The sequence below is a fragment of the Nycticebus coucang genome, chromosome 1 (assembly GCF_027406575.1).
Source record: "Nycticebus coucang isolate mNycCou1 chromosome 1, mNycCou1.pri, whole genome shotgun sequence".
In the NCBI taxonomy this organism is placed as follows: domain Eukaryota; kingdom Metazoa; phylum Chordata; class Mammalia; order Primates; family Lorisidae; genus Nycticebus; species Nycticebus coucang.
In genome coordinates, this window is record NC_069780.1 from 19,183,076 (window position 1) to 19,207,152 (window position 24,077).

The 24,077-nt window shown below is 36.5% G+C and overlaps 1 protein-coding gene across 1 annotated transcript in view; it reads left to right on the top strand.

Annotated features, from left to right (window-relative positions):
• Positions 1 to 7,093, top strand: part of MMRN1 (multimerin 1) — a 51,555-nt gene extending 44,462 nt beyond the window's left edge. The window contains exons 7-8 of the mRNA XM_053607613.1: positions 3,844 to 3,996; positions 5,433 to 7,093. Coding sequence (XP_053463588.1) covers positions 3,844 to 3,996; positions 5,433 to 5,854 — 575 coding nt within the window. The 3' untranslated portion in view covers positions 5,855 to 7,093. The remainder of the gene's footprint in view (positions 1 to 3,843; positions 3,997 to 5,432) is intronic.
• Positions 7,094 to 24,077: the final 16,984 nt, after the last annotated feature.

Sequence of the window (24,077 nt, forward strand, 5' to 3'; positions counted from 1 at the left end):
TTAACTTTATAAGTAATGGCCAACCACTTGGCAACCACTTGGAATTTCTATCAATAATGCATGAGAATTCTAATTACTCCAAATCCTTGACATTGTCCATATAATTTGTTTTACTATTTAAATAGGTGTGCAGTCATATCTCACAGTGCCTTTTTTTACATGGTATGATTTTGAGCATATTTTAATATATTTCCCGGACAGTGTTTTTAATTTTTCTTTTGATTGATGACTATAACTCTGAAGAAAAGGGAGAAATCAGTTGATGATATCAAGTAAACACATTTAATTTCCTAGGTCATGGCTTAAGATAACAGAATAATAGTTTAATGGCAAGGATTAAAGTAAATCTTCTGAGACAGGGCTAATACATTTGGTAAAGATTGCTGGTATGATTAATTGTGTTTTAAAGTGATATAGCAGGGTTTGAGAAAAAAGATCCCAGGAAACTACATCAAGAACAGATGTGATACAGAAAGAACAAAAACTAATAATTTGAGAAAAAGCAGTATGGATGGTTGAAAACAATGTTTCCTTCTATACATCTATGAGAAAAATGTGTATACTTAGAACAATGATTTGGAAAATTTATTATAATCAGATAAAAATTGATGTTTCTAGTGGTTGTTGGAAAGGGGCCTCAGAAATATTTCTAGAGCAATAGAAAGATAAACTGTATTTGGGAGAAACAGTTTTGATAAGCAGGAGTTATAATGGCACTGAAAGTTAAAAACACATCCATAAATATGAGGGAGGAAGCATTTTAGAGACCACTGGGGTCAGGATAAAACATAAGGAAAATGCTAACACTGTGTGGGCCTATTACCTAGGAGCAGAGTTATATAGTAACTCATAGAATGTATTAGCAGTCTGGCCCAGAAATAATACAATATGTTCTCTCACTACTATGTTGGGAACTCCACTGTGCTCCTGTACACAGACCAGAGTTATCTATCCTTCACAAGGTTATTATCTAAATGAAGAAATGCAAAATAAGATCTTGATGCTAAAGTAGAAGTAAGCAGGATAAATGTAAAGTAAAATAAATAAAAAAAATATGATACATAACATGTATAACACACAAAGAAAGAATAAAGTAGAAGTTACCAATATGTATTCCTTCATTAATCCCTCAAACTCTCACTGAGTAAGTTCTCAATGAACACTCAGAACTGAGTGAGCAGAGTGGTAAATTCTACATAGTCCCTCTTCTCCTGGAGCTCATACATAAAGCAAGTAATTATAATGAAGAGTGACAAATGCTAGACTTTTTTCAAAGCAAAATACTTTGAAAATGTAAGGAGCTCTCTTAGCAGTTCAAATTTGACCTGAACATTTATGAAATATGAAGGTAGGATTAATAGAAATGTATAACTAGGGAATATATTAGGGTCCAGAAAGCAAAGACCAGGACAAATTGACACTTATGAAGTATATCAAGACAATGGAAAAGGAATGTCAGTTGTATTTGAACCAGAAAATATAAATCTTGAAAGATTAGTTATGCTATCTGCACAAGATAGTAGAATGTTTAGTTGGCAGAAGTGTATGACCATCAAAGGGTCACCATCAAAGAAAATAAATGGACTAGACAGGGTTTAAGAGGTTATTAAAGCCCAGGAAGGGGAGAGAAGTTATGGAAAGAGCACCAGGCAATAATCAAGAGAATTAAAGTAATTAACAATATTGGTAGGGATAAGGGGAGATGTCAAAAAGAAAATGATGCTTTATTGAAGTTTGATTTTTATTCAAGAACAGCCCATTGAGCACTAGTATGAGCAAATCCTTATAAAAGGTGCCTAACCCTTTTGAAAATATTTTAATAATAAAGTAGAAAAATAAGAGTGAGAAACCATAAAAAAGTAGATTGCTAACTGGTTGTATAAAAAAGTCCAAATAGCTTCAGTTGCCAAATCAGTACCAACCAATCTTTGGTTGTCTGTTAAAATATATGCTTTATACTTGACAGTGATCCACTGAGTATGTTTATCAGTATTTGGACAGACACATTGATATTTTTAAAGTAGTGGGCTACGTCATATAATGTTAAGTAACAGCAAAAGAAAGGGTTTGATCACCTATTCATATGATGTTAAAGAATTGTGGGCCAGTTTGAAATATTTGTTAAAATGTATTAGATACATGCAATATTTTCAATACTTTTGTTAATGAGGAAAATTGTCTGTAAAATACCACAAAGCATATATCAAAATGATTCAAATAAGTTCAGAATTACATAAGTTATTCATAAATATATTTTCTTTGCAAAATTCTAATGATACAGACATACAATTTGGTCACATTTTATGAGAATTTCAATTACACGGATACAAAATAGAATGTGTATAAAATATGTATAGATCTTACTTTGTGAGAAAAATATTAAACAAATCACTCCCAATGTAAAAATCATCAACAATCACATAATTTGAAATGAGTGAATTGTAAGCTATTATGTTTACACCATTGCCACAAGGTGGCACAATAGTGGTAACTGTGGCAAGTGGCGTTAGGCACTGAATTTGTCCCATCTTTGCTCAGCATTTACATAATTGTGTGTATAATGGATGAAATCATTCTCTATGCATTGTCCAAACTGTAACTTAGTGTCTTCAGTAAGGCAAATGTTGGGGTCTACTCATTCTTTGAATGCTGTCTAATATTCCTCAGAGGGAATATATTACTATTTATTTAATAAATCCTGCATTTGAGTCATTTGAGTCTTTGGTTTTTCACTAACATGAATAATTTCATAACCAACTTCTATGGAGTGTGATCTTGGTGTTTATGGAAAAGCATATCGGCAGTGTATACATTCGGCCAAGAGAAATATCTGGCTTCAAGTAAATAAGGCCTGTTTTTCCCCAGGTCCCCATGACTGTTTTCTATCTTTTTAAAGGTTGCCACCTGATATAAAAATAGTATCATTGTTAAATTTATTATTCCTTAATTAGTAGTGAAGTTGCATATGTTTTTAAATGTTAGTGAGCTTTTGTGATTTTTGTTCAGTGATTTGCCTACTCATATCATATGCCCATTTTTTGTTTTATTAGGGAAGTTATTTTCTCCTTTGGATGTATCAGAGCTTTTTATGTTATGGATACTACTCATGAGTTTGTTATGTCTGTTAAAATATTTTCTCTTGTCACTTATCAATGAACTTTAATAATGGTGGCATTACAAATGACTTTTAATTCTTATGTGATCACAAGTGAGCTTTTTTCTCTTTTGTCTGCTTTTTTTTATGGCGGGGGCTGGGTTTGAACCCGCCACCTCCGGCATATGGGGCCGCACCCTACTCCTTTGAGCCACAGGCGCCACCATGTCTTCTTGTTTTTGTTTTGCTTTACAGGGTTTTTCAAAATGTTAAAGCTCTGCAAAGATATTCTGCTTTATTTGATTGCAATCTAATCGTGTTTTTTTTTTTCAAGTTTAGTACTTTTGTGCACACAGAATTTACGTTTTTATAGACATGCGATTATCTTAGCCCCATGTGTTGAATAGATATTTTTCTTCTCCAGTGATCTGAAACATTAGCTTTATCATGTACCAGTTCCAAAAATACATAGTTCTGCGTCTAGATAATTCTATTGTGATCTACAGTTGATGAAAATCTTAATAGTTCGCAAAAATAAATATAATGAATTCATACCCCTTCATGGAAGGGGAAGGGGAGATCAGACCTGAGGAATTTGCATGAATCCCATGAGCACGTTCACATGTGGGCCTAGCGACCCGTCTTCCTTATTTCAAATTCAGTGTTTTTCCTATTCTGCTGCAAATTCTGATTTGAGACCAACAGGAAAATAGGTCACTTTATTCTCTTTTATCTTGATTCTTTTTCAGTAACAGAGGAGTATTCAGGCTGTAGTAGGTTCCCATGCCAGAACGGGGGCACGTGTATAAATGGAAGAGCTAGCTTTACCTGTGCCTGCCGGCATCCTTTTACGGGTGACAACTGCACTATCAAGCTGGTGGAAGAAAATGCTTTAGCTCCAGGTAAAAAGTATACGCGTCCGTGGGTCTATTCCATGTCATGAACAGAAACCTTTTTGAAAATATATACAAATGAATCATTAACATGCTTAATTTGGATCCACCTGAGAATTACAGTAGAACCTCTGTAAGTGGACCACACAAGGGACTGTAACCAACTGCTCAAGATATGGAGGTGGTCAGCCCAAGGAACTAGGCCTGCTGTACTGATAATGTTCATGTGCGTGTCTGGCCTATGAAAATTAGAACAATTAAGGAGGTGACCGATGTAGGGAGGTGGTCAAATATGGAGGGTCCACTGTAATTCTTTTTACTTCTGAAACTTAATAAATAACATACCTGATTTACAAGTGGAAATGTCTTTTGGTCAGACAAACCTTACGTACATACACTTGCTGAAATTGTCAATATTGGGACACAAGAGGCAGTTCATGGGAAATTCTAACCCCCATAATTGTTTTCTCTGGTTCATCTTTTAGAAAAAATACAGGTGTATATAGGTGACTAGTATGAACTCTTTCTCCTCAGACAAATTGCTCACTAAATACACCTTTGACTCATGTCAGATATGGCCATTTAGATAAGGCTTTAATCCATACTTAGTAACATGTTTTCTGTGAAGAGTAAGCTAATAGCGCTTCTTGGACCATGTGAGAACTATTAGAATGTGTTCAAATGTATGTGGGTTAAATAAAATAAGATGACCTTTTTGTCCATTTAAATTCATAAGAATTGCTTGTTTGAAATTTACCTCAAGAATGCACCATTTGTTACGTTTATGCCAGAAAACACGTATAGCATTTTAAAAACATGTATAGCATTTTAAACATGTTCTCTTTAATGAAAACAAAATTTATATTTTACATCAGGCTTTTCTTAATATCCTGCATAATGAAGAGTAAATTCTTACGTCTATTTTTAAATCTCAGCCTTTGTGAGCACACTTGGCATTAATTGCACAGAAAATTGCTTTTGTCTACTTTTCTACAATGAATATGACTTTATTTGGTTTACATTTTAGCCTCTAGAATCTGCTTGACAAGGTGTTGGAAAAATTGTTTCTACATAATGTCAGCTTCAATTCCTGAAAGGGGCTTTAGAACATTCTGGCATATAATAATCATAGAGTGATTAGAATTCTCTTATCTCTCGGGAGATCAAAACAACATGCAAATTAATCTTTGAGACATTTCTCTGAGGCATGTAGCAAATTTTATTTTCATTCTATCCTGATCTAAATGGAGAAACTGAGGCTCCAAGAGGGTAATTCTGCCAGGAAAGGGGGCGGGCAACCAATCACATACACCCTCGTTAAATTTGATGGACCTTTTTTCTTCTGCTAAGCCATTTTTATAATTGAGATAAAATGCGAAAGATATGAAGAAAGACAAAATACAAACATGAAAATTAACACTTGCCATTTTTTTTTCCTCTAACAGATTTTTCCAAAGGATCTTACAGATACGCACCGATGGTGGCCTTTTTTACATCTCATACATATGGAATGACTACGCCTGGTCCTATCCGGTTTAATAATTTGGATATCAATTATGGAGCATCGTATACCCCAAGAACGGGAAAATTCAGAGTTCCGTATCTTGGAGTGTATGTTTTCAAGTATACCATTGAGTCCTTTAGTGCTCATATATCTGGATTTTTAGTGGTGGATGGAAAAGACAAGCTTGCATTTGAATCTGAGAGTTTTAACAGTGAAGTACACTGTGATCGGGTTGTGACTGGGGATGCCTTATTAGAATTAAATTATGGGCAGGAAGTCTGGTTGCGACTTGTAAAAGGGACAATTCCCGCCAAGTTTCCCCCAGCTACCACATTTAGTGGCTACTTGTTATATCGTACGTGAGTTAGTATGAAAGCCAGACTAGCACCTTTACTGAGAAGCAGCCAGTGTTTTCTTTTCTCTGCATTCACATCTGCTCCGATTTGGTTTTTCTACATAAAATGAAAACCAAACCAACTTCCTTTATAATCTGATAGAGTTGTATGTGTATCTCCTAAAATTATGTGAATATCTTTCGATTAGCCTGTCTATGAAGGAGTTCTTTTTGCTCCTAAGGAAATGTAGTGTCACAGAAAAGTGAAATTGTTAGTGTAACAACTCTATTTTTGTTCCTTTATTTTAAGTCATTTCAATGTAATGTAATATTATAAAATGGCAATCATACAGTATTATCACAATATTATTTTCAATAGAGCACAAGTGTCATTATCCCTGGGTACATAAATAAATAACATACATTTCCTAGACTCACAAATTCAAATAAATCACTTACTCGAACACTGAAAAATACTTTTTTAAACTTTTATTATACCTTTTTTGCTCTTGAATTGCTTCACTTTACATACTAAAATTTTCATTTGGAATAAAAATTAAGAAAGTTGAATTAAAAATTTGAAATATACTTAACTATTGTTCTTTTACTGTGGTTAGAGGATAAAGTAGAAATCAATAGTTAGTTTTGAAGATTTACACTCGGGTCTAAAGGTATGTAAGCAGATCCATCATATAACACCTACAGGGAGAAAAACACAACCTTTTTCTAATAAGTATTCTTCTATGGCATGCCAATCAGCCCCTATTCTCACAAGGGCTACGTACTCATCTGTGTAATGTGCAATTTATAGGATGTTCACTGTGCTCTGCTCTTTTCTATGCAGTTTACATGTGACGTCTCATTTCTCACTATACCTCTTACAAGGTGGGTATTATTACCATTATTTTTATAATGAAAAAACAAAGACACAGAGAGGTTAAGGAGTGGACCAAGGTGCCCAGCCTGTGAGGACCATGGCATGATTGGAAACAGGTGGTATCTTCTCCAGAGCACACATCCATCTTGGTGCTATATTGCCTCCCACAGATACATGAAGATTAATTTAATCCCTTATCAATGGACATTGAAGTTATCTCCAATTTTTTATTATAACAATATTAATGTAGTAAATATTCTTAAAAATACAATTATCTATATGACAAAGTATTGCTCAAAAATAAATTCTAATAAGTTGCAATAAAACTAATAACAAAAAATCTTGATATGACAAGGATTTTTTATGAATTAGTGTGTTTAATGCTCACTATAACGCCATGAATTACATATTAAACTATGAAATATGCTATGTATTATCTGTTATCATTCTCTCTGTGCCCCTCAGAAAGAGGCATGCAGGAGTTAAGTAGTTTTTCCAATGTTCTGGCAAATGCTGGAGAATTTCTAGAACTAAGAATTAACATATTTTTCAATTTTTATAGGTGCTACGAAATGCTCTTAAAAATATTTGCTCTGATCTATAGTTCCATCAATAGGAAAGAGTACTCTTTATCCTCCACATATGCTCATCAAAGTTCACAAATGTTTAAATATTGCCAATCTTAACGATAAAAGTAATATCTTCCGTTCATAATGGAAACAAAAATTTTTCAACTTTGCCAAAACATATGTTCATACAAAGACTCACACATCAGTGTTCATAGTTGCTTTATTTGTAATAGCCAAAACCTGAGAACAACCCCCACATCCAGCCGCAGACAGATGGGTGAAGCACACTGTGATGTGAGCGCACACTAGGGAGGAGCGTGGTGATCTGCGCACACACTAGGGAGGCGCGCCGTGATGTGGGCGCACACTAGGGAGGCGTGCCGTGATGTTGCGCGCACACTAGGGAGGCGCGCTGTGATGTGGGCTCACACTAGGGAGGCGTGCCGTGATGTGCGCACACACTTGGGAAGCACACTGTGATGTGTGCACAGACTAGGGTCTACCAAGAATCAACACACTGCAATATCCAAGAATCTCACAATAAGTATGCAGAAGAAGATTTCAAACTGCAGCCTGACAAACCTTGGTCAATCCTGCAAAAGAACTCTTATAGTATTATCAATTAGAATCCCCATGTGGAGTCAAAGTAATGGCCCGGTACACCCCAGCTTCACTCGGTATTAGATTTCGGCTGCCAGAAAAGAGGGGGCTGATTACTGACATTTTTTTTTATCTTTTTATGTATAAATGTGTTATTTGCAAAAAGTTTGAAAAGTTTTGATAATTTCTTCAGCCCCTGCCTAAAAATTCACTATTATCTAGACTATTTTTCACTTTGTTGCTTCAAGTAATATCAAGATAGAGTTTTTGCTTCCCAAATATATTTTTCAACATGTATTTCAGTGATTTCAATATATCAGCTTTCTTTAATATGACCAGAACAGAAAGAAGTAAATCCTTTGACAATGATAAATTATTATACATAGAACAAATAATATCAAATAAATCAATACAAAAAATGTTGCATTTGAAATACACTATCCAAGATCAGGAGACGTTTACTACCACAGAATCATGGGTGGCTCTTTAAGAATGGAAAATTTATCAATAATAATAACCCTTACCAGTTTCCATTACCACCTTTTAGATAATTCCAGTCCAATTGAAAGACTTTATCTTCAAAGCGTGGTGTGTCTAAAATCATTTCTCCTTACTCTCTTTCACCAATCAAAACTCTAATTTTGGAAGAATGGGCTAATATAATTTGTGTATTAAGAAATGATTAAAATAAGCCACACTGATTTCAGGTTGGTTTGTCTATTTCATCCTCTTCGAAGATAGTTTTTGGCTGCTATTCATCTATTTCAAAATATAAATTTACTAACTCATATTGGAAACCTAATGAGACTTAGTCTTTATCTTCATCAAAGGCAGTTTTTCACGTAGCAAAATTTTCCTCCTTATTGTAAACTTGCCTCTCAGGACCCATGGGACACGTTGAAGCAAGAAAAAACAGGCCTGCCCGTCCCAGAGTGCAGAGCTCCGAAGGCAGAGGCATTTGCAGCAGCAGTGGTTTCAAATCCAGGGTTTCATCAGTAAGGTGGGGAGCGTGATTAAGCACCTTCCCGCAAGTGCTTTTACCACAGCTCAGTGAGAATTCTCAACAAGCTATACCACAATTGTGCTTAGAGAAAACAACAGTAAAGTAATATTCATTTCTCTGGGCTGACATCCTAATTGAACAATCTAAAACTCTGGAAGAAGTCCAAATTTGGGGAAGTCTTATTGTTTCTATTCACAGTTTGCTTCATGTGCTGTCAAAGCTCAGGCTTTAGTTGAGGTATTTTCAGATACCAAGTATCTTAAGTCAACTTGGGTTGTCATAAAAAAGTACCCTAGACCAGGTGGCTTACGCAGACATTTATTTCTCACAGTTTTTGAGGCCTACAAATCCAAAATCAAGGTCCCAGCAGATTTGGTGAGTTCCCTCTTACTGCCTTGGGGAAGGCAGAAGGCCACCTTCTCACCAGGCCTTCTCATGGTCGAGAGAGGAAGGTGGGGAGAGAGAGCTGGAAACCAGTGGTGAGCGAGCAGAGAGCACATGAGTCCTGTGGTCTCTGTCTCTTCTTATAAAGACACGAATCTCATCAGCTCCACACTCATGACTCATCTAAACCCAATTAACTCCAAAAGCGCCCTCCAGACCACCATATTAGGTGTTAGAGCTTCAACATTACGTTTGAAGAGGGAGAAGGGGTGCAAACATGCAGCCCAATATACCAAGTATTGAATTGAATAAGATTTAGAGTGGTGGTGCAAGCGTTATTTTCATAACTTGTATTTTTTAATATTTATTTTTTTATTTTAATTTTTTTTTTTGAGACAGAGTCCTACTATGTTGCCCTTGATAGAGTGCTGTGGCGTCACAGCTCGCAGCAACTTCAAACTCTTGGACTTAAGCAATTCTCTTGTCTCATCCTCCCAAGTAGCTGGGACTATAGGCACCCACCATAAGGCCTGGCTATTTTTTTGTTATAGTTCTCATTGCTGTTTAGCAGACCAGGTCCAAACCCACCAGCCCCAGTGTATGTGGCTGGTGCCCTAACCACTGAGCTATGGGTGCCAAGCCTATTTTACTAACTCTTAAAATATCAGTCTATACCAGATCCTGCCTGTAATGTGATGTCCTGTTAGATTCAAATAAATATTTCTGTCAAGCCCACTGAAAACAGTGAGAACGCCACGTGACATAATCTTGGAGTTGGTGTTTTGTCAGTGCATTATTTGGATTCAATTACTGACTTGGGTTTCCTAGTTTTTGGATGCAAATCACTAATTATATTAAGCCTACTCAAATTAGCTGCAAAAATATTACATGATACCACCTGAGGGATAATATTCTACTCTCTTCAAACACTAATGAAGAAATTGACGTATTGAATTATTCCTGCCAGGATACGGACTATTACAGACAGTTTCTAACTTTTTTTTTTTGGTTCTCCTCATTTATATTTGCTGCCACTATCATCCCCATCAAAACATTTAATTGTCCACAGTATGTATAAAGAGGACCTCATGTGTGTTTCTTCATCTATGTGAAATTTATGGATTAATTAACAATAATTTATCAGAAAAATATATGTATGGAAAAATGCATTTATTTGTACTACCTAACCCTTTCTAAAAATGATTTAGGGTGGCTGGATGTATAATTTGTACTGAGAAAAAATTAAACTTAGACAAGCACATTTAATTTCCATTTATACATCAAATGGGCCAGAAACGTGTACTTTGCTTACCCTGATTTTTTAGTTATATTCACAGGCACTGGTTTTCGTGATTTGTCCAAGTAATACCCCACAGCCTCAATCTCACTTTCAATTCCTTACTCTCCCCTTTTCCCTATTTCATCAGTGTGGGTTTGCTAAATAGCAAGTTTAGAGCTTTTTCTTTCCCGCTGAAGAGGGAGCTAAATAGTGTGGAAATTATTCTGTAGGTGAAATTCAAAGACCCTCCAGAGACTGAATATCTTTTTAATGTGACTTTTGTTGCTCCTTCTGAATCTTGCCCTTAAATCTTTTGAATTATGGTTCTATTTCATAAATGTTAATTCTATTTGTTTTACATGGGTGCACCCTGACTGGTCATGGTTGAGTTTTAGCCTATCACATAGTTCTATGTGAATAGAAAACTATGAAATCTACTTTATGCATGGAAGGGAAGACTAAACAAAGACAATTACTGCATTTCTGTATAATTTTGTCTTTTTTTCTTCCCATGTGGTGTATACTCAAAGTAGAATATGTGTTTGAGAAAAGAAATTGACATCATCATCAACACGTCTATATAGCCCAAAGGTCTTGTTTGGCAGCATGAAAGAACCTTTGAAATGTAAGAAATACATTATAAATATCACTGGAACAATATTGGTATCTAAAAACTGATTCTAGAGTCTGTTTTTGAAGAATAAGTGAACTAAAATGCCAACAGAGCATCTAAGAATTCCATGAGGCCCTGTACCAATTGCTCATTAATAAAGTTCTGGGCACTGCAGCTAATGGAAAAACAAAGAATTCAATAAATGCCTAGAACATGCTGGGAATATGGAAAGAATTAGATGTTCTCAGTTTATGAATAAAATTTTAAATATTTGTAAAACAAAACATTTTCATGTAAAATTCATTTTGCTTTTATTAATGACGACACATATTTGAATTTGTAACCACCAATCCCAAAACTACTCCAGGTTTTTCATTTGTAATCTGGAGAAGTAAAACGTGACATCTATAGTTGATTAATGTTGCTGTTGTCATTGAATTGAGGTTTTAGGCCTGTAATGAAGACATCAAGTTTTCTCAAGAAATTCTCATTCTGTGTTGTAACAAACAATGACTAGTGCCTTACTATATAATATATCCTTAACACACTGATGCCGTTTTGCCGTGAGGTTTGTCATCTTTACACCAATGGAAAAAATGACTTGACAAGTGACCCTATAAGAAAACTCTTTGCATAGGGCCAAATACTTCCAGCCTCAGGGGGAAAAACCACTTTCAACAATGAATGATTATGCAGAATTAGATTTTTCTATTTTCTTTTTGAAAATTGGGTAATGTCCGCTTCAAAGGGACTAATCTCTCCCTTCTATCACTAGTTTAAAAGTAACAATGTCATATTTGTTTATGGTTATAAAATCAAAAACAACACAAACTTCAGGAAACAAAACTTCCTGTGCTATTGCTTTTCATCTTTGGTGTCTATTTAGCAGAAAAGTAATGCAGAGGCAAGAGGAAAAAGAATATGAGCAAGAGGAAGGAGAGGGAAGAGCAGAACCAGGTCTTCATCCTTGCTGTCTCCCTGGTAGGTAGGCTGGGGAGGAGGAGGAAGGGCTGGTCCTGCTGTCTCAGGGGTGTCAGGGTCTAAAAAACATCTGCACCATTATAAGTGGACTTCTATGGTGGAAACCTGTGTTGCTTTGGGGTCAACTGTACGACCAATTGGTTCCTAGGGTGAGAGAGAGGATGGCCATACATGGTATGAGACAAAGTGGAAGAGTGAAAAGCAGCAGGGATAGAAGGTCCTGGGACCATTTCATAGACCCCCATCTGACTTAGACAGTGTGAAAATCTGACAGAAGAACTTCGTAATAGGCAACCACTTGCTGTCTACACAACCAGCTGCAATTTTGAAAACCTATGAATTTATCTTGAACAATTTTTTTTTTTTGAGACAGAGTCTCACTTTGTCGCCCTCAGTAGAGTGCTGTGGCATCACAGCTCACAGCAACCTCAAACTCTTGGGCTTAAGAGATTCCCTTGCCTCAGCCTCCCAAGGAGCTGGTACTACAGGCACCCACCACAACACCTGGCTATTTTTTTGTTGCCGTTGTTGTTGTTTAGCAGGCCCAGGCTGGGTTCAAACTGTAATAACTGACCCAGCAAAAGACCCCTAAAAGCCCCTGTCTCAGCCTGAGTCCCCACACGTCTACATCCCCTCTCCACCCCTCCCCCACTCTCCGCAAAATCCAGGAACAAGTTTCAGAATAGAATAAGGAAGTTCCCTGAGTTCCCCCAAACTCCTAGCCACAGGTAAAACAATGGTGAAAGCTTACTCAAGCAAAGTTTCCCAAGCTGTCCCCCATGCTGTACCGGTATCAACCGCCACGCTATAACCCCCGAGCCAACCACCACATTGTAACCCCGCCCTGGGCTAACCGCCAGATTCTGCTTCTGTTTTGCTTGGCTTGCCACATAGCAATGAAAAAAGTGTATAAAAGGCAACCTGCTCTTCTTTTCGGGGCTGCCCACTTCTTGAAGTGGTGGTCCCCTGCACAGGTGCAATAAATCACCATCTGATTTAAACCTGGAGTGGGGTCCAAGTTTTTCTTACAGGCTGCGATGTAACAGAACCCACCAGCCCTGGTGTATGTGGCTGGTGTCCTAACCACTGAGCTATGGGTGCTGAGCCTATTCATTGCATTCTTAAAGTCAAATGAGGCAGCTCTGGGCATCAAAACAAAAGGCATGAATGAATGAGGTGGATATGATTTTAATAAATGGAGCTTAAGCTTGCATAATGGAAGTGCTTTATTGTTACACTAACACTGGTGCTAAATAAACGTAAGAACTTGGAAATGCATTCAAATATTTTTCTGTGTTTCCAAGCTCTAAAAATAAAGAAAATGGCACACGAATTTTTAAAAATTTTATTAGAGTAGTGGCTTTAAAATGAATTTACAGTGTATTCAGTTAGCCTTTAGTATAAATTATTTTCTTATACATATTGGTCAGAATATAATTTGCATTAATACAGACTTCTCTCTTTCCCAAAAAGCTCTGAAAAGGTAAAACAAATTTCCATCTGTAATAAAACTTCCTTGATTTCAGCCTGCATCCTTTTTGGAAAAGGTGGGACTACTCATGAACAGATGAATAAATAATAGTGGGGGTGGAGTTTAGGAGAGGAGGTTCCTATAAAATCTCAGAACAGGTATCAGAGGCACTGATTTTTCCTTCCTAAAATATGTTATAATATTCCTCAGGCAGGGTTACAGTGACAATTTTTTAGAATAAGTGTAAGGCTATTCTAGGAGATATCTATTTTGTTCTCCAATCTTCTTGGTAGATGGCAAAGAAATACGGGCAATTCTGTTGCCCTCCCATCACCTCCCCGGGGCCACTCACACTTGAAATCTTACTTTGACCTCTAGATTCACCAGCCCTGCATTTCTGGGCAACTCCTCACATTTCCTCGGAGCCTCTCAACTGCCAGCGAACACTGACAGTTCCAGGCCTGGATGAATGCTTTTTGCAGTACCTGAGAACTAGCCAAGACTTAATTGCCTCTCCCCAGGTCCCATTGGCAGGAACATTAATTCATTCCCTCCTCCACCCCATTCACTCCTTTTCCATGAAAGCAGACCCTAGGGCCGGAGTTCACCCTCTCATTACCCAGCAGCTTGAATCTCCACGTGAGCCTCTGAGCGTCAGCCTGTGAAAATCTGAACTTACAAGGGGAAGGAAAAGCTTTGGTCTTTGCACTCTCCTTCCTTTCTTTCTTTTTCTCTTTCTCTTCTCCTTTCTCCTTCCCCTCCTGCTCTCTCTCCTCCCCCCTCTTCTTTTTCCTCCTCTTCATCCCACTCTTTTACCTTCTCCCTGCTCACTGTGTCTCTGAATTGTCCCTGACTACCCCTTCTTGTATCCTGTCTCTCTACGGCTCCCCTCTCGTCCTTCTCTCTCCTTCCGACCCTCTCTTTCTTACACTCATTGTCATGGTCATTTAAAGAACATATGGATTATACAATTATATCTTGCTACTCCTTTTCCCTTTTTTATTTTTACCCCCTATTTTTCAAGGCCCCCTAATAATCCAAACCACACTGGAGAAAGAACTCTATTGTAGTTTCATTGTAGACAGGACTGAAGCAGGCCCAAAGTGGATTTCTCTGTAAAAGTATTACTGCTAATGTGCTGTTCCATAGGTTTCTATAGCTATCTAAACAAACTGCAATCTTTGTAGTGTATTTCCAAGGAAAAAAATTAACACCATTATTTACAAAACGCATCCAGTTAAAGCATAGGTGACATTTTATTTATTTAAGTAAAATGTTTGTCATATGCAAAGAAACACGGCATGAGCCAAAAAAATAGATCGCATGTATAGCAAAAAATAGCCCCTTGTGTGATCATGTAATACATTAAAAAAACACAACTAAATAAAATTACTTACAATCAGGGCTAAAGAAATCCGTGGGGTAAATTAACCACTGCACAAATAAATGTTTCAGTCAAAGAAATTTGTTTCTAAGGATCAGAAGCTTTTTGAATGTACAGAGCACATGTTATTGAAAATCAGTAGTACATTTCAATTGATGAAGATTAAGCGTGATGAATGCTAGATTGTCTCCGATGAAATCACATGCGCCGGCAGAACAGCTGTCTCAGCCTCCCTTGTTATTTTACTGCAAATTTACAACCTATCGCAATTAAAATAACATGATTAAAATTATAGACATTTTGAATAAAGGGTAATTTATAGACCTCTCTAAATAATCAAACCTATTTTGAAAATGACTTAAATTTTAGAAAGAAAAGAATGGGAACTCCTATATATTGCTTTTGATTACAAAGAAACACTGGTATTTGGTATCTACATTCAAGCATAGCTGAACCAAGGGGGAAAAAATTTTTAAGAACTCCCATAATCAGAAAACTGCAATACCCACTTACTGATTACATTATTACATCTAGTTCATGAGGACCTAACAGTGGTCAACATATACTAGACAATTGAGCATTTTTTAGCAAGTGTTCAACTTAAAAATGTAGACGTGAAATATTCCCAAGGACACACGTTTCAGGTGTACACAAGTACGTCACATTACCTGCGAAAGTAACTATAATTACTTCAAACAGAATATGCTATAAAGAATTGCATAACTTACACATACAAGTGGGTGGAAATTGTAAGGGTAAAATTAAATTTTTATACACATAATCTCTCACGTAAATGCAGTTTCCTGTCATCTTCTATTAAATTAAATCTATGGAAATGAATCAATTCCAAAAAGAAGGCTGTAAGAATCTTGTATAAACTATAATTTGATTATCTGTATATTGTTAAACATTCATATTCCATTTTTTATTTACCTTAAAGTGAATTTTTTCACTGGCACTAATGACAGATTAGGTCCCAAGATGATCCTGTTAAAAACGCTTGAAATCAGTTGTCAGATGGTCAGACCCAAAGGTCACACCTATGCCATGTGACAGGCAAGCTAGCAAGTGTGGGGACTCATAGGGACACAACTGACTGCATTCAAGCTCCAGCCATTGATCATTTGACCTTAACTTTTCTCTGCCTCATTTTCTATAAAATGGACATAAAAGTGGTGCTACTTATTACGATGCCGATGTAGATTAAATGAGACAATGCGCGTAAAACATTAAGCACAGCAACTAGCACTTAGCAAATTCTCAACACTGATTGGCTAGCACTATTACTAGACGGGAACGATTGTGAGTAATAAAGGAGAAGGTGTGTCAGAGGCGAGGAGACAAGTGGCAAGCTTTAAATATTGCTCATTGTTAGATTCAAGTTTCAGCAAAGAAAAGGAAAAGCCATAGATGAAAAGAATTGGTAGAGGAAGACGACTTATAAAATGATAAATCAAGAGCCACCATGACACCAGCATACATTTTCGTGGGCAACATCTGGCAGGTTGATAAACTGAGAGAAAAAAATAGATAAAAATTCCTGCACATTCAATTGCATACTTCTGAAATGAAATGTACCCATAGCCTGAGGTGCTACATCAGTGTTTGTGGCAAAAACCTGGCATAGGAATTAAGGGCATATGAACAAGATATGTAACAGGAAATTTGTTGAACATCAGACACAATATTAATTCTTGTCTTTCTGTTAATATTTTCTTTTATATTATTGACAACACAAGGTTTGCAGAAGTGTTAACAAAAAAGCTTAACCACATAGGGTATAAAAAAATATAATTGCCAAAATAAAAAATGATTTATCACACAAATAAAAAATTTTAAATCCCTTTTAAGCCTGCTAACTGGCATTCGCCTATCAGTTTTACTAGGGTAGTCACAGATTCTTTAGTTGGTACAACAACCAGGTCAATGTAACAGAACACGTAGAAGTTAGAGCTATGAACATCACAAACCATTCTAATGCATCAAAATTAACTGAAAATTAAGAAAATCATATTATACTGCTAACAACTGTTTGGCTCAGTAGTATTAACAGTAAAATACTTCATCAAGATATCTGCAAAGTAATAATACACCCATGTTCAATTAAAAATATTCTTCCTTCATTCCAGCTGAAAGACACTGAAAAGCAGAGTAGAAACAATTAACCGAAAGTTTTTATTTAAAAAGGTAGTGGAATGCACTATGATTAACAAAAAGATTGCTTAACTCAAACCTGGCTCTTCCATTTACCAGCAGAGTGGGTAGTTAGTTATTTAATCTCTCCAGCCCCAGTTTCATCTTCTTTAAAATTGGCAATAATAAAAATTAGACAGGTGCACCTCAGAGGTATTGTAGATTAGGGTCCAGAATAAAGTGAATATGGCAATAAAGCAAGTCATACACATTTTTCTTTTCCCAGTGCATATAAAGTTATGTTTATATTAAGAATGCAAATTATTAAGAATGCAATAACATTATGCCTAAAAAAGCAATGTACACACCACAATTTAAAAATATTTTATTGGGCCAGACATGGTGACTCATACCTGTAACACCAGCGCTTTGGGAGGCTGAAGTGGGAGGTTTACTTGAGGCCAGATGTTCAAGACCAACATGGGCAACATAGTGAGACCCTGTATCTAAAAAAAAAAGAAAGAAAGAAAGAAAATATTAGCCAGCAATGAGAGCTGACAGCTGTAGTCCCAGGGTCTGAGGGAGGAGGGTCGTTTACGATCATGCCACTGTACTCTAGCACCTGGGTGAAAGAGTGAGACCAAGTCTCTTAAAAAACAACAACAAAAACCAAAACCTTTATTTCTAAAAAATGCTAACAATCATCTGAGCCTTCAGTTATTCATAATCTTTTTGCCTGTGGAGGGTGTGCCTTGGATGTTGATGAGTGCTGGCCAGGGTGGTGGTTGTTGAAGGTAGGGGTGGCTACTGTGATTCCTTAAAATAAGACACAATTAAGTTTGTTGCATCAAATAACTTCCTATACAGAAAGATTTCTCTGTAGCATATGATGCTGTCTAAGGGTATTTTACCCACAGTAGAACTTCTTTCAAAATTGGAGTCAGTCCTCTCAAACCCTACTGCTGCTCCATCAACTCAGGAATAGTTTAGTTTGTTGTCATTTCACCAATTCTCACAGCATCTTCACAGGGAGCAATTTCCTTCATAAGCAACCATGATCTTTGCTCCTCTGAGAAGGAGCGATTTCTCATCCATTCAAGTTTTAGTCTGAGATTGCCGCATCAGCCGCATCTTCGGCCTTCACTTCGGAGTCTAATTCTCTTGCTATTTCTACCACATCTGCAATTACTTCCTCCCCTGAAATCTGGAACCCCTCAAAGTTGTCCATGAGCATCAGAATCAACTTCTTCCAAACTCCTGTTAAGGTTGATATTTTGAACTCCTTGCAAGAATCATGAATGTTTCCAACGGCATCTGGAATGGTGACTCCTTTCCGGGAGGTTTTCAATTTAGTAGGCCCAGATCCATTGGAGGAATCACTCTTTGTGGCAGCTCAATATACATTAGAAAATGTATTTCTTAAATCATAAGACTTGAAAGCCAAAATTACTCCTCATCTATGGATGGCAGAAAGAATTTTGTTACTGTCACGAAAGCAACATCCTTCTCCTTGCACATCTTCTTCAGAGCTCTTGGGTGACTAGGCGCACACAACATACCTTGTATTCATCTTTTCTTATCAGTATATTCTGAGTATTACAATTTTAATACAGTTTTTCCCTTTCTTAAAATGTGTATACATTTTTGGTATGTCTCAGTTAATTTAACCTAATCATCTGAATCTTTATAAATTAAGGTTCAATCCAAGGAGTGAATATACATCAAAAAAGTTTGACATTTTTGAAATTATTCAAACAAAATCTCTTTCTATATTATTGTAAACTCTCATAAATCTTAAGCCATACAATAGACTGCACAGTTAATTCAGCAATTACTTACTTCTCTCTGAGGAGAGGAAAAAGAAAATAATCCTGTATAAATGCTTTTATAGTGAGGCAAAAAGACCTACTTCTACAAAAAATCTAAAAGGAAGTTCTCATGCTCATTTTTTAGATTATTAATTTTATAATTCCAAAGCCTTAAAATATTAATAAGTAGAAGGAGAATAAGATAGTTACTATCCCATTGTGCTTCATAGTGTTTGACCTTCCAGAAACTCTGGATACTTAGAGGGCGCTCAGCATTTCACTTACCTGCAACTTTCTTTTCTCTGGTAGGGCACCAATTAATCCATAACTGTGTTCAGGATTTACGTAAGGTGTAAATGCTGGAGTCACAGTAACAGTAGAAATGGAGGAGGAAGAATATTTCCTGGGAAGGATGGATCTGGGCCTATTGCCTTCCTGAATACTTTGTTCGACAGGGGGTTATTATATAATGGGAAGCCCATTCTATTTTGAGGTACATATATTGTTCCAAACATTGAGCTAAAATTTGTTTCTCACGTTGTTTTCAAAAGTTAATTTAGTTCTGTGATGTGAAGTCACAGAAAATGATTCCTACAGTCTTACTGCCTACTGTCAATGCCCCTTTTAGAGTGTCACACCCAGGAGGATGTGCCGTTTTCCAAGGACCAATGCAAAGGTCAGGTTGGGGGATGCTGAGACGCTGATGCCTAACTGGAATGGTCAGGGTGCCAGGTAACTGATGTGGAGGTAACCAATGTCCACCCTCCACACTTCCAGTTTCCCAGGACTGCAGGATTTTTTCTCCACTTGTGTAGTGACTGCTATCTAAGATGAGTCTAGAGCCCTTTCACATTAACTAAAGTGTTCTTTACAGGCAGAGGAACTACTGAATTTAATTAGTGATAAAACTTAACTGCAGTAAAACTCATTTCTGTGATTATGCACGTGACATAAATAACACTGGATGAATCATGACAGGCTGACTAGAGCTCCCAGAAACCCACCTTACCCTCCATCCTTAGTATCTCAGGATGTGACTATGTTTGCAAATAAAGATTTTAAAGAGATAATTAAGTATTTTGAAATCTTTAGAGTGCCCGTTAATCCAATCTGCCTGAGCCCTTCCAATAAGGAGGGCAAAGGGCATGCGCACAGAAGGACCACGTGCAGACACAGTGAGGTGTCCATCTGCACCTAGTAGAGAAGCCTCAGAAGAAACCAAACCTGCTCACATCTTGACCTTGACCTTCTTGCCTCCAGAATTGTGAGAAAATAAAGTTCTGTTGCTCATTCCACCCTGTCTGCTTTATTTTATATAATATGTGAAGAATTTGATAACATTACGTCTCTATCACCTGTGTCTTATCTACATATAAATTTTCACAATAAGGTGAATTCTCTTGGGAGAGATAATTTACCCTATTTATGTCAGCATGTAAATGTTATAAGTACTTGTCTATATTTGGAAAATACTAACTGTGAATTTAAAAAAATAATAGATCGTAAAGATCATTCCTCCTGGATAGCTTATGGGGAATGTAATGCTACTTAACTTACCAAAGCAATTTGCCTTCTCTAGCCTTGAGAATTTTAAAAAGTGCTAACAACACACTTACCCAAGTGCCTCCACCCTAACAACCTTAATGAAAAATTTCTATCCATGTTTAGAGCTTCCCATGGCATGATGTCTGCCTCTTTCAGAGAATTGCACCAATCATTTGCTCATGCGTGTTGTTAGCAGCATGCTGTCAACTTCTGAATTGTTGGGCCTGCCTATTGTTTGGACACACTTGGCCATGTGTCCTCACATCCTTAGACAACGTATGTTATTGCCTTAAATAGAGCTTATTCTTTGTTCATGCAGAACAAAGTATGTAGAACCTTACTGCTAATATTGCCAAGCATTTTCCCATTTGCCATTACAACCCATGGGATTTAATTTTTGTATAAAAATAGCTCTGGTATTCTTGAATCTAAGTTATATTTTTCACCAATATCATTATTCTACTATGTATAGTAAAGTTTTGGTTGACATTGTTATGTTGATGATATATGAGTTTATTTTTCATCTCTCAAAAAGCAATGTAAAAATTGATTAAGTACCTGAGTGTCATTTGGTTTTTTTTGTTTGTTTGTTTGTTTTATTGTTAAATCATAGCTGTGTACATTAGTGCAATCAAGGAGTACAATGTGCTGGTTTCATATACAATCTGAAATATTCTCATCAAACTGTTCAACGTAGCCTTCATGGCATTTTCTTTGTTATTGTATGTAGACATTTGTATTCTGCATTTAGTAAATTTCACCTGTACCCATTCTAAGATGCACCGTAGGTGTGGCCCCACCCATGACCCTCCCAACATTGTGAACATCCATCTATCATTGGAATGGAGCTTCATAATTCTGTCTTTCCTATGAGCTGTATTTATTCCATAGCTATAGGGATGTTTTGATTCATATATTCAGCCATAATAGGAAACTTCACTGGATCTGCAGGTTGAAAATATCTTAGTACTTCTTTTAAATACTTACAACAGTAACATCTGAGAATAACATCATATTAAGACATTATGTATGTAAAAATAACTTAAGACCCTCCCAGGTAGGCATTGTTACCCCTATTTTACAGAGGAATTTACTGAAAGACTCATCATAGTTTGATTATCCACTAATCTGAACTTGAAGTTGGAGGGTATGAACCATGGTTCCACCCTTACTTACCGCACTTCTCCAACACATAACTGAAATAATCGTGAATGAATTCTAATTGCGTTCTGCACTTGAAGATTCATTATTAATGTTATTCAATAAACCAGATGTCTTCAAATAGTTATTTAAATTCATACAGCTAGCTGATCTTGAAAATAAAGTATCAAACATAACTGTAAATCCTATAATCATATGAAAAATGTTGATATTTTGCTTGATATCAGAATTACTAATTGGTCAATGTAAAAAAATTACTTATTAAAGCAAGTGAAAAAGTAGAAGAGATAGTCTGAATACAGTATAGATACACAACGAAAGATTTATGTTAAGAACATAGAAAGAATATACGAAGAAATGTAACTTAAATTCAATAAGGAATTGAAGAGAGTTCCAAACTCTCATATGTCCCAATTATTTTCAAGGTATTCTAGTATTATCTCTTTATTCGCCTCTGTGACAGCTTTGAGTGACGGTGGAATAATCAACTTCAATTTGAATGTTTATTTCCATATAATTTATGATTTTTCACATAAGACTGATGTGACTCTTAGAAAAGTTGGCAATGATGACTGACAACAACAATCTTACCTACCAACGTCTACTGGGGTTTGATTTGATCATCTAAGGGAGTGTTTTTATTTTTGCCCTCTTTGGCCAGGAAACCTTTATTTGTGAAGCCTAAAGAAATAAAATGGAAAAGTGGATGCTTATGTGCTTATAAAATGGTTTTGGAATCATATAAACCTCACTAGCTTTCTCTGCCCCCTCAACAAGCCACAAAACACTTAATTCCATCTCTCTAGCTATTGGAGAGAGAAAATGCTTAAGTTGCTGAGTCCCCAGTGCCCTGGAGTACAGATACCCCGACCCATTGAGTAATGTTAATTGAAGGACTAAACTCTGTAATCTAACAAAATATATGAAATTATCACTGTAAAGAATTTTCATGTATGCAATTGTTAAAGATAATTTTTAAGACTATTGTTCAAAGAAAATTATATAGTTCATGATTTCTTTTTGAATTTTGTTTCTCAATCTCTGTGGTTCAAAAATCTGTAGCCTGCTGGTACAAAATCACTTTCAGAAAAGAGTCATCCTGCTTCTAATTTCCTGTGAGGGTTCTGCAGCAAGGAGAGTGGCACCTGGTTTCAGCCCTGTCTGTGGTTAGGTATGCACCTGAATAAGTGATTTCACTCACTCTTGCATCACATTTTCCTTTATCAAAAATGACAAAAGTTCATGTTAAGTGATTTCTAAGGACTTGTAATAGAGGACGTAATGCTCCTCAAAATATCCCAGTCCCAATGTGTGGAAGTTGTGAAAGTTGCCTAAATGGCAAAAAAAAAAAAAAAAAAAAAAAATAGAACTTTGCAGGTATGATCAAGTTAAATATTTTGAGACAAGAGATTATCCCAGATTACTCAAGTAGGCCTTAAATACAATCACAAGTGTTTGTTTAATAAGAAGGGAGGTGGAGGGATATTTGATACAGGAGTGAGGGGGCTATATGACCATGGAGTGATGTAGCCAGACACCAAGAATGCCAATCGCCCCCAGAAGCTGGAAGAAGCACGGAACAGGTTCTTTCCTAGAGCCTCCAGAGGGACTGTGTCCTGCTGACACCTCCTTGATTTTGGCCCAGTGACCCTGAATTCAATGTTCTGAATCTATAACTGTGAAAATAAATTTGTTTTTTAATCCACCAAGTTTGGATAATTTGTTACAGCAGCCATCAGAAGCTAATACATGAGACTTCTAGGTTTAAAATCGTATGGGTGACAAAACTAATTTGAGATGTGAAAATCAATAGGAACATGGAATAATTTGATTTTACTACAAAATTCTAAAGTACTATGGAGTGTTGAAAGCTCTGGGCTTCTTGACATCAGTGACTGTGATTGGTTGAGATATGGGCTCTCTGATTTTCTATTTTATGTGCATGCTTTTTACTTGAAGTATAAACAGTCATTTGCACTAGTCTGTAACTGATTTAATGTCTAATTTCTCATGTTTAAATTATAGTCCCCTCTGAGAAGGTCCTTTCTCACCATCATTATTCCCTTTCCCACATCTTCCCCTGTGGCCTGCCCCGCAGTTCCCACTTATTGACAGATGGGGGAGTTGCCTGAATATCCAGTTCATTTAACAAATATTTCATAGGAACTCACCCTTTCTCATTTTTCCATTGTTTTCTTTACTTTTTCACCTCCCTCTCACTTTTCAATCTGCCCATCTTCAATGATTTATGGAAAAATAATTCCAATAAAATGATTTTTCTCCATGTCACTAATGTCCTCCATATTCTCAAGTACAAGGGATGCATTTTCCTTCTATTCTTAAGTTCACTCCCCAGTGGCTTCGGACATAACTGACCTCCACATCACCATGTTCTCACCCGACTTCCTAATGCTCTGTCTGCACTCCCACAGTCTCTTCTGACC